Source organism: Elephantulus edwardii, unplaced genomic scaffold (genome assembly GCF_000299155.1).
Source record: "Elephantulus edwardii isolate Elephantulus edwardi_28Jun2011 unplaced genomic scaffold, EleEdw1.0 scaffold00221, whole genome shotgun sequence".
Lineage (NCBI taxonomy): Eukaryota > Metazoa > Chordata > Mammalia > Macroscelidea > Macroscelididae > Elephantulus > Elephantulus edwardii.
The window spans coordinates 4,139,813-4,154,573 of NW_006399971.1; the positions used below are offsets into that span (position 1 = coordinate 4,139,813).

Genomic DNA, 14,761 nt, shown 5'->3' on the forward strand with positions numbered 1-14,761 from the left:
CCAGTGGGGATGGCTGGTTGAACCCAGAGGCTCCATCCTCCTTTGCTTCCTTAGCTGTCAGTTGTGTTTCCTTTTTGTCACTGGCACTGGGTTCAGGGTCACTTCTGGAGTAAAACTCAGAAAGAGAGCATACCTAGAGAGAACAAACTTGTGAATTACAAATAGAAGGGCTTTGAGGGTGTTGCTTTCAGGTTTACTGGGGGAGAGGGTGGCAGAAGGTGGCTTAGATAACATTCTCTGGACACCCTAGGCATTCTTTTTTTTTTCTTTTTCTTCCCCACCCAGGGGTCAGATGGCACAATCTGGGGACTAAGGAGCTCACCCTGAGGGCTGCGATGGCTCGCCTGGAGCCAGGGGCCAAGGGCAGCCTGTCCCGAGCAGGGCAACACCCCCCGGGAGCTGGCTGGTATACACCCCGATTGCCCTTACCCCAGTCTGGTCCCCTCGCCTGACTGAGGACTATGTGGTCAGGGATAGTGTCTCCAATTCTAGCACCACCACTTTTACCCCCCCCCATTAGTGGTCATACTATATTTTGAAGTAGGTTTCACTGCCCTCCCCCTTTGTATATGGTAAAGGGAACCTGAGAATTGTGAACAGACTCCCCCCAGGTCTAACCATCTTTTGGCAGAAGCATTCAACAGAACAAAATATGTGGTGCATTTAGGAAGTCAGTCCTCTTGTGCATGCTGCCACTGTTAAGTGTCATCTGACTCACAGTGACTTTCAGCAATCCATTGTATAGGTGATGGTCTTCTCTGATCTGTCCAAGGAAACCCAAACCTGCAGATGGTGGGCACGCATTTGATCTCCTGCCTCCTGCACAGGCAGCTGTTGGGGGAGCGTCCCCCCCCCCGGGGCAGGTGCCCAGCGGGCTTGTGGCCCCTCTTGTGCGGGTGGCCGGCGGGTGCCCGCTTCCCCCACCGCCGCCATCGTGGCTCCATGAATTCTCTCCAGAACAAGTCCACCTTGCGGCAGTGTGGCGGCTTCACTGCACCAGTCTTGAGGAGGGCCCGGTGCCCAGCATCCATCCTGGGTGAGGGAATACATTCGTTCCAGCTGTGGAAGCCTCATGGAGCTGCTGCGGTGGCGCTATGCGGGCTCTGCGGGAGGGGGGTGGGACCCGCGAGACTCACCCTTTTCTCCTTGGGAATCCTCGAATTCCTGTTGTTAAGACTCGATCTTCACTGAGGGCCAGTCGTCAACTGTTTAACTGTTCAATTATTTAAAAAACCTGAAGTCTGTAGAAGGCCATAGTGGCCCTGCTCTAAGTGGTTTGCTGCTCCCACCGCTCACCACATTGTCTCTGCCTCCACCGCCATCTTGGATTGTCCTGTGTGTTTTATTTTTAAGGTTTATAACTGTAGAGAATGGAGAAGCTAGAGATGAATTCCTGTAACCTCATTAAGAGTTCTTTCCTTATGCTTACATAATCTTCTTAAGAAAACATTTATTAGTTTTCATGCATAAGTCTAGACCTTGGGAGATACAGAAACACACATAGTTAGTTCTTTTTTGTGGAGGAGAATATAAATAACAACTGATCATATATGGTTTACCTCAGAAAGAGATACCCTACTTAGAGTACCGAGTCATAAATCTGGAAGTCACCCCTAACTTTTTCTCAATCACCACTATATTCTATTTTCAATAATCTCACAAATACCTCTTAATTTTTCTCTCTCATTCTCATAGATTCCTTTTTGGTCCAGCCCTTAATTTCTCTCACTTTAGTAATTTAGGGAGCTTAGTATTAATGAATTGTGATGCCCACACAAAGGTACATGGTTTGACTCTACTAGCTGCTCTACAGGAGAAAGATGAGCAATTCTCTCTTCTGCAATTAAATGCCTTAGAAAACCTGCTGCATAGTATGGGTCATTTCCAACTTAATGGTACACAGAAACAACACAGTGAATTCTGTGGTCTCTTATATGACAATTCTTCTTTTGAAGCTGCTTTAAGGTAATCTCTACCTTGCAGGCCTAGTTGGCTCACATCTGATGAATTTGGCCAACAGTTCTATAGGATTATAATAGTCCACACCTCTGAGGCCAGTACATTGTCTCCACTTCGTGTCTCTGTACCTCACGCAGACGTCATTTCATATTTATTCTTTCTTGAATGTCACAATTAAGAAATACCAAATGAGTTCTTAAGCATAACACAGTGTCAGCATCAGATTTATGAGACTATAAATTGCGATGGGAGCGACTGTTTATCTTTTTCCAGTGTAGCTGCTGGTGTGTCCAAATCATTAAAGACACAACCTTTTCATTAGCAGTAAAATTTACAGGCTAAATTACTAGATTGCCTTAACCTGGCACAACAACTGTAAACAACACATGTACTTTGTGGTTAACCTCATTATTAATCAACCCTCTGTCCCATATAAAAAGTGCTTCCATAGTTACACTTTTCACAGGGAATTGCTTTAACTTTTCACAATGAAATGTATTTTTTCACATTGACCTTGTTTTAAGTTAGTGAGATAATCATCAGATTGGGCTCTAACTCACATCTTTTATTTAGTACTTGGAAACAGATATAATTGTTGTTGTTGTTGTTACTGTTATGTGTCCTTGAATCACTTTGATCCTATATGTACAATAGCTCTGAACCCTGACCTATCCTGGGCCAATCTCACTGTCTCTGACACACCTACCTTCATTACCTAAGTTACTGAGTCAATCCTTCTCATCTAGGGACTTTTTCCCCTGTGCTGTCCCTCTACCCTTCCAAGCACGATGTCCTTCTCCAAGAACTTGTCTTTCCTGACCATGTGCCCAAAGTATATGAGATGGGCATCAAAATTCTTGCCACCAAGGAGAAACTTGGTTTATCCTCTCCAAGACAGACATGTTTGTTCTCTCACTTTTCACAAGATGTATTTTTTTTACATTTACTTCCCTGTACATTTAGTGAGATATCATCATATTGAGATCTAACTCACATCATTGTATGTAGTGCTTGGAGACAAACATAATAAATGTTAAATAAATATTAACTAAACAAAGGCCTTGGAAAAGTTCAGAGCAGTAAGAAGTGCATATATACTAAAAAGATGAGGAAGATATAGAAAGGGAGAGAAAAAGAGAAGAGACAAGGGAAAGGAGAGAGGAAAAAAATAGAGAGACAGGAGTGGATGGGCAATAGACAGATGAGAATGGACAGACAGGGAGAAAGCAGAAAAGAAAGGGAAAAATAACATGTTTGGTGTATTTGGTGCAGATTAACTGTGGCCCTGGGAAATGATCTTTATTTTCATTTCTTTTTGTTTTTCTCCCTAGCTCTGGGCTCAACTCCTCTCATTTCTATTATGGGATATGTTGATGGAGGAATCCAGCTACTCTGCAAGTCCTCAGGCTGGTTCCCCCAGCCCACAGTGAAGTGGAAAGGCCCACAAGGACATGATTTACCTTCCGATTCCAAAATGAATGCAGACAGTCATGGCATGATTGATGTGGAGACATCCTTTATAATAAAGGAAGGTACTGGAAACATATCATGTTCCATTCAGACTTCTGCACTGAGTAGAGAGGTTCAATCCAGTCTACAGATAGGAGGTGAGTAAGAAGAGGTGAATGCCTAAATAATTCACAGGAAGAGCCAGAGCTTCTATCTCAGAATTATTATTTAGTGTTGTTCAGCTTTATTGATTTATCTTAAAAATCAAAGGTCAATAAAGTATGAACATTAAATAATAAAAATTCATTATATGAAGAGAAAATGACTTATAATTCTAGAGGTATAGCAATATTTCCTTCTCCTCATGATTATTCTCATGGTGTACCCCTAAAAATTAAATGTGTGTAAAACTTTAAAAAGCTGATTTTTTATAAAAAATGATAATATTGTTTACCCAATATGTTTATGGAGGAATGACTAAATATAAAACAAAATATAACAAAAATAGGAATTATTTCAGAAAGGATGGATAAGAATTCCACTTAAGGTAACCCAAAATTTGTCAGAAATCACAACCAATGTAAAAATATTTACTGTCTCAGTTGAATGACAAAGAATTCAGACTGAATTTAAGAATCTCATCTGTTGTAATTTACAGAAGTAAATTTTATGAGCTATATAATGGAAATAGGAAAATAGAAAAATTGGGACAGATTAAGGGAAGAACTGTTTAAAAAGAATATATCATTATGCATTCTCTGTATGAGAACAGTTTGAAGCAAAGGGGATATTGAGAGGGTCTTGGAGAAGGAGAACAGAGGGAAATGTGCAACAATGAGTACATTTAAAAATAAAGAAATAAAAAAAGAAAATGGGAAATAATAGATGCTGGACAAATATTAACAAATACAGAATAATTTCATATATATTAATGTGAACAAAGAGGAAAACCATTATTAGAAAAGTAATTATTTTATAAACTAGAAAATAATTCATCAAAAATTAGAAAATTTCATATATATGTATGAATTTTTCTATTTTCATGGAGATATATATATATATAATCATATTCACCTCAGCACCTCACAAGGAGCCCTGGGGATGAAGTAGTTGAGTATTTGGATGTTGTTGTTGTTGTTATGTGCCATTGAGTCGCTTGAGACTCATAGCGACCCTATGTACAACAGCCCTAAACTCTGCTCTGTCCTGTGCCAATCGCACCGTCTCAGACACTCCCATCATGATTTACCCAGTCACTGAATCAATCCACCTCATAGAGGGTCTTCCCCTCCTGCGCTGTCCCTCCACCCTACCAAGCATGATGTCCTTCTCCAAGGACCAGTCTCTCCTCACAACATGTCCAAAGTATGTTAGACGGCGCTTCAGAATCTTTGCCTCCAAGGAGCCCCCGGTTTAACACTTTCCAGGGTGAATCTGTTTGTTTTCCTAGCAGTCCATGGGACTCTCAATACTCTTCTCCAGCACCACAGCTCAAAGGCATCAATTCTCTTTCTATCCTCCTTAGTCATTGTCCAATTCTCTGATGCATAACAAGTGATTGCAAAGAAGATGGCCTGTATCAGACACACCTTAGTCTCCAGAGTCACACCATTGCTCTTGAGTACTTTCAAAAGCTCCCTAACAGCAGACTTTCCCATGGCAATGCGCCTTTTAATTTCCTGGCTACTGGTTCCAAGAGTGTTGACTGGGGAGCCCAGCAAACTGAAGCTGTGAACAATCTCAATCTCTTCACCATCCATCCTGATGCTGCCAATTGGTCCAGTGGTGAGAATCTTTGTCTTCTTGACATTGAGCCTCAATCCATATTGGAGGCTGCAGTCCTTGACCCTCTGCAGCAAGCTCTTCAGGTCCTCCTCAGTTTCAGCAAGCAGGGTTGTGTCATCTGCATAACGCAGATTGTTGATGGATCTTCCACCAATCTTGACCCCACATTGCTCCTCATAGAGCCCAGTCTCCCGAAAAATCTGTTCTGCATACAGGTTGAAAAGGTATGGAGATAGGACGCATCCCTGGCGTACACCCTTCCTAATTTTGAACCATGCAGTGTTTCGTTGCTCTGTTCTGACGACTGCCTCCTGGTCCAAGTATAGATTTCATATTAGAACAATCAAGTGTTCTGGGATTCCCATTCTTCTCAGAGTCAGCCACAGTTTGTTATGATCCACACAGTCAAACGGCTTTGCATAGTCAATGAAACACAGATAGACATTCCTTTGGTATTCCCTGCTTTCAGCTAAGATCCATCTAACATCAGCTACAATAAACCCAGCCTTCTAAACCCAGCCTGGACTTCTGGCAGTTCTCTGCTGATGTGCTGTTCTGGTCGTTTTTGGATAATCTTCAGTAGAAACTTGCTTGCATGTGAAATCAATGATATTGTTCTATAGTTTCCTCATTCTGTTGGGTCACCCTTCTTTGGGATGGGAACAAGTATAGATCTCTGCCAGTCAGTTGGCCAAGTGGTTATTCTCCGGATTTCTTGGCACAATGTGGTGAGCACGTCCAGGGCAGCATCTGTTGCGGCCCTCGGGCTAAGAAAAACCTATCTAAGAAAAACCAGTTCTACAGGACACATCACCTTTGCTCAGGAAACATTACCACTAAATTTAAGGGACCCTGGTCATAGCATAAGAAACTATCAATAGCTGTCAGATCAAGGGCTGGATAATTGGAGATAGATGTTGAAGGGAGTGGGTAGAAGTGGATGGGTATCCTAGTGGATGGTGGAGTAGGGAAATGAGTGGATAAAGACACATTTGCCAAAGGCAGTGACAACACTGATACTAATGGTTAACTCCACAATAAGGGATATATCTTTCACTTCTTCTGTAAAATGCTGGTCTGTCTTATGCTTCTCTAAGTCTAAACATTCAGATTAAGACAGACTAGGAAGAAGGATTGGCCATACACTTCTGAAATAGCAGGCCTCTGAAATCCCTATGTACAACAGAACACATTTAGAATAACAGAAAGGGCAACTGAGGTTGAACTTTCAAGTATGGAAATACAAAGGAAGAAGAACAGTTGTAAGCAGATACTAGTGATTGGGACATGGAATGTGAGACCCATGAATGTAGGAAAATTAGATATTGTTAAGGAAGAAATGGAACTCATAAATATTGACATACTAGGCAATGGTGAGATGAGATGGACTGGCATGGGGCATTTTGAGTCGGATGATCATATGATATATTACTCTGGAGATGAAAAGGTGAGGAACAATGGAGTTGCTTTCATAGTTAAGAAAGTAATTTCTAGATTCATCTTGAAGTACAACATTGTGAGTGACAGGATAATATCCATACGCATACAAGGAAGTCCAGTGAATACCACTATCATTCACATGTATGCGCCAACAACCAGAGCCAAGGAAGAGGAAATAAGATTTTTACCAACTTTTACGGAGATTGATTGAACATGCAATCAAGATGCATTAATAACAATGGTGACTGGATTATTTGGATACAGACTGAAATGTTGGTAGTTTGAACCTACCAGTTGTTCTATTGAAGAAAGATATGGCTATGGACAGTTCTATTTTGTCCTAAAGGTTTCATTTAAGTAAGACTTGACTTTATCCCAATGGGTGTAGTAGTTGTTGTTATGAACAGGAATGATTCATAGCTAACCCTCCAGCAGGTTCATAAGCAGTTAATCCCACAGGAAAAAATGGCTAATTTTTCTCCTGTAGAGCAACTGGGAATTTGAACTATGATGCCTTTTGTTTGGTAGCATGGTTTCTTACCACTAGGCCACCAGAGCTCCCTAATAGGTGCGGTGGGCATCTTTTAATATATTTTTAGCATATAATCAACTCAGTTAACTCATTGCCTTTGAATCAGAACCTATTCCACTGATCCACAGAGGGCTATTCAAGGCTGTAAATTGCACGGAAAAGATTGCCTATTGGTGGATTTGAATTACCAGAGAGACTGTTTTTCGATTAGCAGTACAACTCCTTTTAGACTATATCTCCAGAGCTTCCTTCTTTAATATATATGTAATGTTAGCATTGATAGAACTACAAGGGAAAAGAAAACTACTGTGAGTTACAAAATTGGCTTAACAAGTAGATAAAAACAGTAAGAGATTTTGAACAACAAATTAAGAGCCATGATCTAATAGACACTCTTAGAAAATTTAACATGTAAAAAATTATTTTGAACACCTGGAACATTTACAAACTTTCACCAGGCAATAAGCATGTAACATAGTGTTTAGAAAATGTCAAGAAATTGACATCTACAAAATTTTTTAATATTATTATAATTAAGTTAAAAGACAGTAATAGAAGATAATTTAAAATTCACATATATTTTAAAAATTTTTTTGGATGCTTCTTATTTCCTTCTTTTGTCGTATTGGCCTAATAAGTGCTTCCAATACAATATTGAATAGTGGTGGTGATGCTGGGCATCCTTATTTGATCCCTGTTCACAAGGGAAATGTCTTTAGTCTTTCTCTATTGAGAATGATATTGGCTCTTGGTTTTGCATACATACTTTTTACAACATTGAGGAAATTTCCTTCTACTCCTATTTTGTTGAATGTTTTTATGAGAAAGAGCTATTGGATTTTATCAAAGGCCTTTTCTATATCAATTGATAGGATCATGATGTTCTTGCTCTTTCTTTGATTAATAAATTACGTTATAAGTACATTAATTGTTTTTCTTATGTTGAACCATTCTTGCATATCTGTTATAAATCTTATTTGGTCATGATTATTTTTTTTTTATACACTACTGGATTGTCATGGCCTGGATTCTGTCAAGGATTTTTGCATCTATAGTCATGAGAAATATTTGTCTGTAGTTTTCTTTTTTGGTAATGTCTTTGCCTAGTTTTGATTTTTTTTTAATATGGAATGCATGTCATCCTTGTGCAGGGGCCATGCTAATCTCTGTATCGTTCCAATTTTTAGTATGTGTGCTGCCGAAGCGAGCACGCCTAGTTTTTATTTTAAGGTTGTTTTTGCTTCAGAGAATGACTCTGGGTTGTTATTTTCTTTTCTACTTTGTGGAGTAATTTAAGTGGAATTGGGGGATAGGTCTTCTCTGAATGTTTAGTAGAATTCAGCCATGAAGCCATCTGGGCCAAGACTTACTTTAGGGCATTTTTTAATTGTTTGCTCAATTTCTTCTTTTTTGATGGGTCCATTTAAGTGTTATACATCTGTCCATGTCAATCTGGGTAAGGTGTGAGTTTCTAGGAATTTTTCAATTTTCTCTAGGTTCTCAAATTTATCAGAGTATGTTGTTGTGTATGGGAAAGTTGGAACTGACCCATAGCTGATCCTATGGCACATTTTCAGAGACAGTTAATTGCAAGAGAGGAGATTGTCCTGTCTTTTCCCACAGATCAGCTGGTGGCCTCGAACAAAATGCCTTTAGGATGTGACAGCCTCTTGTCACTACACCACCAAAGTTCATTGTTGTTATTGTTATGTGCCATCGAGTTGCCTACAACTCATAGCGACACTATGTACAGCAGCCCTATACCCTGCTCTATCTTGTGCCAATTTTATTGTCTCTGACACACCTACTACCCCAGTCACTGAATCAATCCACCTCATGAAGGGTCTTCCTCTCCTGCACTGTCCCTCCATCCTCCCAAGCATGAAGTCCTTCTCCAAGGACTTGATCCTGCCTTGCAACATGTCCAAAGTATGTCAGATGCAGCTTCAGAATCTTTGCCTCCAAGGAGCAGCCTGGCTTCACCCTCTCCAGGACGAACTTGTTAGTTCTAGCAGTCCAACAGTATATGTTTTTCATAATATTTTGTTATTATTAGTTTAATTTAATCTGGCTTTATTGTGATGTAGCCTCTTTAATTTCTTATTCGAGTTATTTCTGTCTTTTCTTTTGTTTGCCAACAGTTTGTCTATTTTATTGATGCTGTAAAAAAACATGGTCTTATTAGTTCACCATGAGGCTTCAATGACGCTGTTGCCTTTTGTTCAGCAGCCAAGGTCCAAGTTTGCAAGGGTGGTGGGGTGGCTGGGATGCTAGATAGTTTCTTTTGTTTTTCTATTTTCTATTCCAATGATTTCAGCTCTTTTCCTTATAATTGCCTTTCTTCTAGAGGCTGTGGATTTAGATTGTTGTTTTTTTTTCAATCTGATGGAGGTGTTGAGTTAGCATTAATTTTGTTTTGTTATTTTTTAAATTGTATTTGTCTATTGCTATGATCTTCCTCTTCAAGACTGCCTTAGCTATATCTCAGAGGTTTTGATATATTGTATTGTAATTTGTTTCAAGGAACTTTTTAAATTTAATTTTTCATCTCTTCTATAATCCAGTTGTGTCCTATGATGGTGCTATTTAGCTTCAAGGTGGGTGGGATTTTTAATCCTTTATTCTCCAGTTAGTAATTTCTAGTTTTATGGCATTGTGGTCTAAAAAAGTACTTTGTATTATTTCTGTGTTTTTATTTTCTTGAGGCTTGTTTTGTGTCCTAATACATCATCAATTCTGCAGAATGTACCATGTGCACATAAGAGGTCAATTGAGTTTTGGTTGGGTGTAATACCCTGAATTCATCCACAAGATTGAACTGGCTAATTATATAGTTTAGATCTTCTGTATCTTTTTTAATTTTTATTTTTATTTTTTTTAAGATCTTCTGTATCTTTAGTGAGAATGGTGTTTTAAAGTTTCCTACAACCATTGTGGTGCTATCAATTCTTTCTTCAAGTCTATTAACCACTGTTTTACGCACTTTGCAGATCTATCATTTCTAACATAGATGTTGGCCAAGGTTATGTGTTTTTAGTCCTTTGTGTTTTAATTATTATATTGTTCCGTTATCTTTTATGATAGATTTTTATCCTAAAGTCTATTTTATCAGGGATTAGTATTGCCACTCCTGCTTTTCTGTGTATACCATTTGCTTGGTAGGTAGTTTTCAAGCCTTTGACTTTTATTCTCTCTTTATCTTCATTTCTTAGATGTGTTTCTTTTAAGCAACTTATTGATGGGCTTTGTGTTTTAATCCATTCTGCTAATCTTTTCCTCTTAATTGGTACATTTAAGCCATTTACATTAAATGTGATTATTCACAGACCAGGTTTTATCACTAGCATTTTGATGTGTTTCTTTTCTTTCTTTTTTTTTTTTTTTTTAGTTACTATGATCCAGTCACTTTCCTTTGTTATCTATGTGTGAATGACTTTCCATAGTATTTCTTGTAGAGTTGATCTTATTTTCATAAATTACTTATGCTCCTGCTTTTTGGCAAATGACTTAATTTCTTTTTCATAATAGATGAACAGCTTTGCTGGGTACAGGATCCTTGGCTGGCAATTGTTTTCTTTCAACCTTCTGTATCTGCCATCCATTCCCTTCTTTTTTTTTTTTTATTGTGCACAGTCAGAAAGCTTGTTAATGTTCAAACCATTCTGACCCTGAGGGGAAGCAAGGATCGGATTTATATATAGTGATTGGGCATGTGGGGTTACACAAAGTTTGTTGTAATTGGCAGTTGAGATTTCTTCACATTCGGATTCATTATTGTTTCTGATTTCTACTGGGACTACAGGCCATAAATCTTAGCAAAACATTTTATCGCCAAAATTATTGAGGCATATATTTTTTGTTATTAATTTTCTTTTTAAAATAGTTTTTATTTTATTGAAATGTATAGACTTTGGCTATCCATTCAATCATTCTTGCACATTTTCCTCCCAGTCTACTCCTCCCCACAGTTCTCTTTTCTCTTTGAAAAGTTAAAAAAAAATTAAAAATTTTTTTATTTTTATACTATCTTCCCCCTTAATTCCTCACTCCCACCCAGTCCATGCTACTATGCCACTCCACTACGCAGCTTTCATTCTGGACTCTTTACATGACAATAATACCTAATCATATATACATTCTTAATAGTTCTCTCTCTCATCTGTTTCAAAGCAATATGCATTCGTTTCCCCCTCTTAGTTTCCCCACAACCCCAATGCCAGTCCTGCTTTACAACAGTGGCACTATTTAGTAGTTGTCCTTTTGAACTGAGATATTTCACTCAGCATAATGTCCTCTAGGGTCACCCATTTTACATAATATTTCATGAGTTCCTTGTTTTTCAATGCAGCATAGTATTCCATTGTGTGAATATACCACAGCTGCTCTAGCCATTTGTTTGTTGATGGGCACTTGGGTTGTTTCCAACTCTTTGCTAGTGTGAACAAAGCTGCAATAAACATGGGTGTGCATACATATGCTTGAGTGGCAGTTATGGTCTCTTTAGGATATATTCCCAGTAGTGGCATTGCTGGGTCAAATGGTACTTCTATTTCCAACTTTTTGAGAAAGTACCATATTGCCTTCCATAGTGGCTGCATTTTGTTTTACACTCCCAACAACAGTGAATAGGGGTTCCAGTTTCTCCACAACCTCGCCAGCATTTCTTGTTTGCTGTTCCATTAGATTTTGCTATTCTTACTGGAATGAGATGATATTTCATAGTTTTTTGATTTGCATCTCTCTAAGAGTGAGGGATTTTGAACATTTATTCATGTGTTTGATGGCCTTCTAAATGAATGTCTTCTCTGATGAAGTTTCTGTTCATATCCTGTGTGCATTTTTCAATTGGTTTGTTTACCTTTATCTTGTTGTGGTGCCCGAATATTTTCTAAATTCTAGATATATGTCCCTTATCAGACACGTCATTACCAAATATTTTTCCCCAGTCTTTCTTTTTTACCCTGTTGGAGAAGTGTTTGTGCATGGGGATTTGTTTTCCAGGATGCTTGGAAGACTGTCTACGGTGTGTATTAGGTCTTCTAGAGTTCTTCCAAGATTTTATCTAATGAACTTTATAGACCTTGGTTATAGTCCGAGGTCCATGATCCACTTTGAGTTGGTTTTTGTGCTGGAATAAGGTGTGGATCTTGTTTGACTTTCCTATAGTTTTTCAATTTTGCAAACACTATTTGTTAAAAAGACTACTGTTTCTGACTTACCTGATTTCATCTCCTTGTCAAAAATCAAACGACCATAGGTAGATGAGCTGTTTTCTGGTTTCTCAATTCTATCCCACTGATCTACCAGTACCATGTTGTCTTGACCACGATGGTAGTGTAGTAGGATTTGAAATCAGTGTATGAGATGTCTCTTACCTTGTTTCTCTTTTTAAGGAGTGCTTTGTTTATTCAAGGCCTCTTTCCATTCCAAATGAAATTGGAAATTGCCATTTCCATCTCATTGAAGAATGGAATTGGTATTTGTAATGGGATTGCATTAAACATGTAAATTTCCTTGGGTAGTAGTGTCATTTTCACAATATTGAATCTTCCTATCCATGAGCAAGGTATACGGTTCCATTTCTTTAGGTCTCCTTTTATTTCTTGTAATAATGCTTTGTAATTTTCTTTGAATAGATCCTTTGTTCTTCTGGTTAGATTTATTCTCAAGTATTTAATCTTGTCATTAGCTATTGTAAAGGGTACTGTTTTTCTTAGCTTCAGCTTTGTATTCTGTCACTGTAGAGAAATCCAATTGGTTTTTGTATGTTGATCTTGTATCCTGCCACAATACTGAATTGGTTAACTATGTTCAATAGGTTTCTTGCTGAGTCTTTAGGGTTTTCTAAGTATACTAGCATATAATCTGCATATAGAGATAATTTTACCTCCTCTTTGCCAATTTGGATATCTCTTATTTCCTTCTCTTGTCTTATTGCTATCATTAAGACTCCCAATACAATATTGAGTAGGAGAGGTGATAGTAGGCATCCTTGCTTACTTCCTGTTCTCAAAGGGAATGCCTTTAATCTCTCTCCCTTGAGAACAATGTTGGCTCTCAGGTTTGCATATATACTTTTCATTATGTTGAAGAAATTCCCCTCTACTCCTATTTTGTTAAAGGTTTTAACTATGAAAAGGTAATGGATTTTGTCAAAGGCCTTTTCTGCATCAATTTATAGGATCACGTGTTTCTTGTTCTTTCCTTTGTTTATATGATAAATCACATTGATTGTTTTTCTTACTTCGAACCATCCTTCCATACCTGTTATGAATCCTACTTGGTCCTGGTCATGGTGAGTTGTTGGGTTGTTTTTTGTTTGTTTGTTTGGGTTGTTGTTTTTTTTAAATGTATCATTGGAATCTACTGGCCAGAATTTTATTCAGGATTTTTTCATCTATGTTCAGTTTTCTATTTTGGTGGTGTCTTCACCTGGCTTTGGTATCAAGGATATGTTTGCTTCATGGAATGAGTCTAGGAGAATTCCATCTTTACCTATTTTCTGAAATAGTTTATGTAGGATTGGTGACAGTACTTCTCTAAATATTTGATAAAATTCACTTGTAAAGCCATCTGTTCCAGAGCTTTCTTTGGATGGAAGTTGTTTTATTACCTTTTCAATATCTTCTTGTGTAATGGGTCTGCTCAGGTGTTCAATTTTGGTATGTGTCAGTTTAGGTGGGTTGTGAATTTCTAAGTATTTGTCCATTTCTTCTAGGTTTTCATATTTGCTTGAGTATAGTGTTTTATAATATTCCAATGTTAACCTTTTTATTTTAGTTGGTTCTGTTGTAATGTTGCCTGTTTCATCTCTTATTCAGATTATTTGTGTCTTTCCCTTTTTTCCTCTTTGTTACTTTTGCCAGTGGGTTTTTCTATTTTATTGACCTGTTCAAAGAACCAATTCCTAGTTTTGTTGATGGTTTCAATTGTTTTTATGTTTTCTATTTCATTTATTAATTTTTATTAATTTCTATATTTTGAGGTTTTTTAGAGGGTGTCAGGTTTTCTTGCTGTTCTTTTGCAATTTATTGGAGATGTTGAGTTAGAAAATCAATGTTCATTTTTCCTGCCTTTTGATGTGTTTGCTTATTGCTATAAACTGACCTCTGATTAATACTTCGGTTGTTTCCCAGAATTTTTGGTAAGTGGTATTTTCATTGTCATTTGTTTCAAGAAACTTTTTTATTTCATTTTTTGTTTTTTGTAGCACACATTCGTGCTCAAGCAAGGTGTTGTTCAGCTTCCGAATATGTGGGTTTTTTCTCCTTTATCCTCTTGTTATTAGTTTCTAATTTTGTAGCATTGTGATCTATGAAGATGCTTTGCAATATTTCTGTTTTTTTTAAATTCACTGATGCTTGTCTTGTGACCTAAAATGTGATCTATTCAGGAAAACATTCCATGTGCATTGTAGAAGAAGATGCTTTTTTTGATTTTTTTTTATTATTATTAAATTTTATTAGTTTCAATGAACATTCACAGGGATTCTGGACTTTCACTCCTTCATTGCCGCACCATTCTCTCCACCCTCCTCCCCAGTTTGTTCTTCTTCCCCGCCATCCGAATGTCTGTTTTAATTGTCCAATTGCCACA

General features: G+C 37.8%; 1 protein-coding gene across 1 annotated transcript in view; it reads left to right on the forward strand.

The window, feature by feature from the left end:
• Nucleotides 1-14,761, forward strand: part of BTNL8 (butyrophilin-like 8) — a 60,827-nt gene that overhangs the window by 26,881 nt on the left and 19,185 nt on the right. Inside the window, exon 3 of the mRNA XM_006898166.1 lies at nucleotides 3,291-3,566. Coding sequence (XP_006898228.1) covers nucleotides 3,291-3,566 — 276 coding nt within the window. The remainder of the gene's footprint in view (nucleotides 1-3,290; nucleotides 3,567-14,761) is intronic.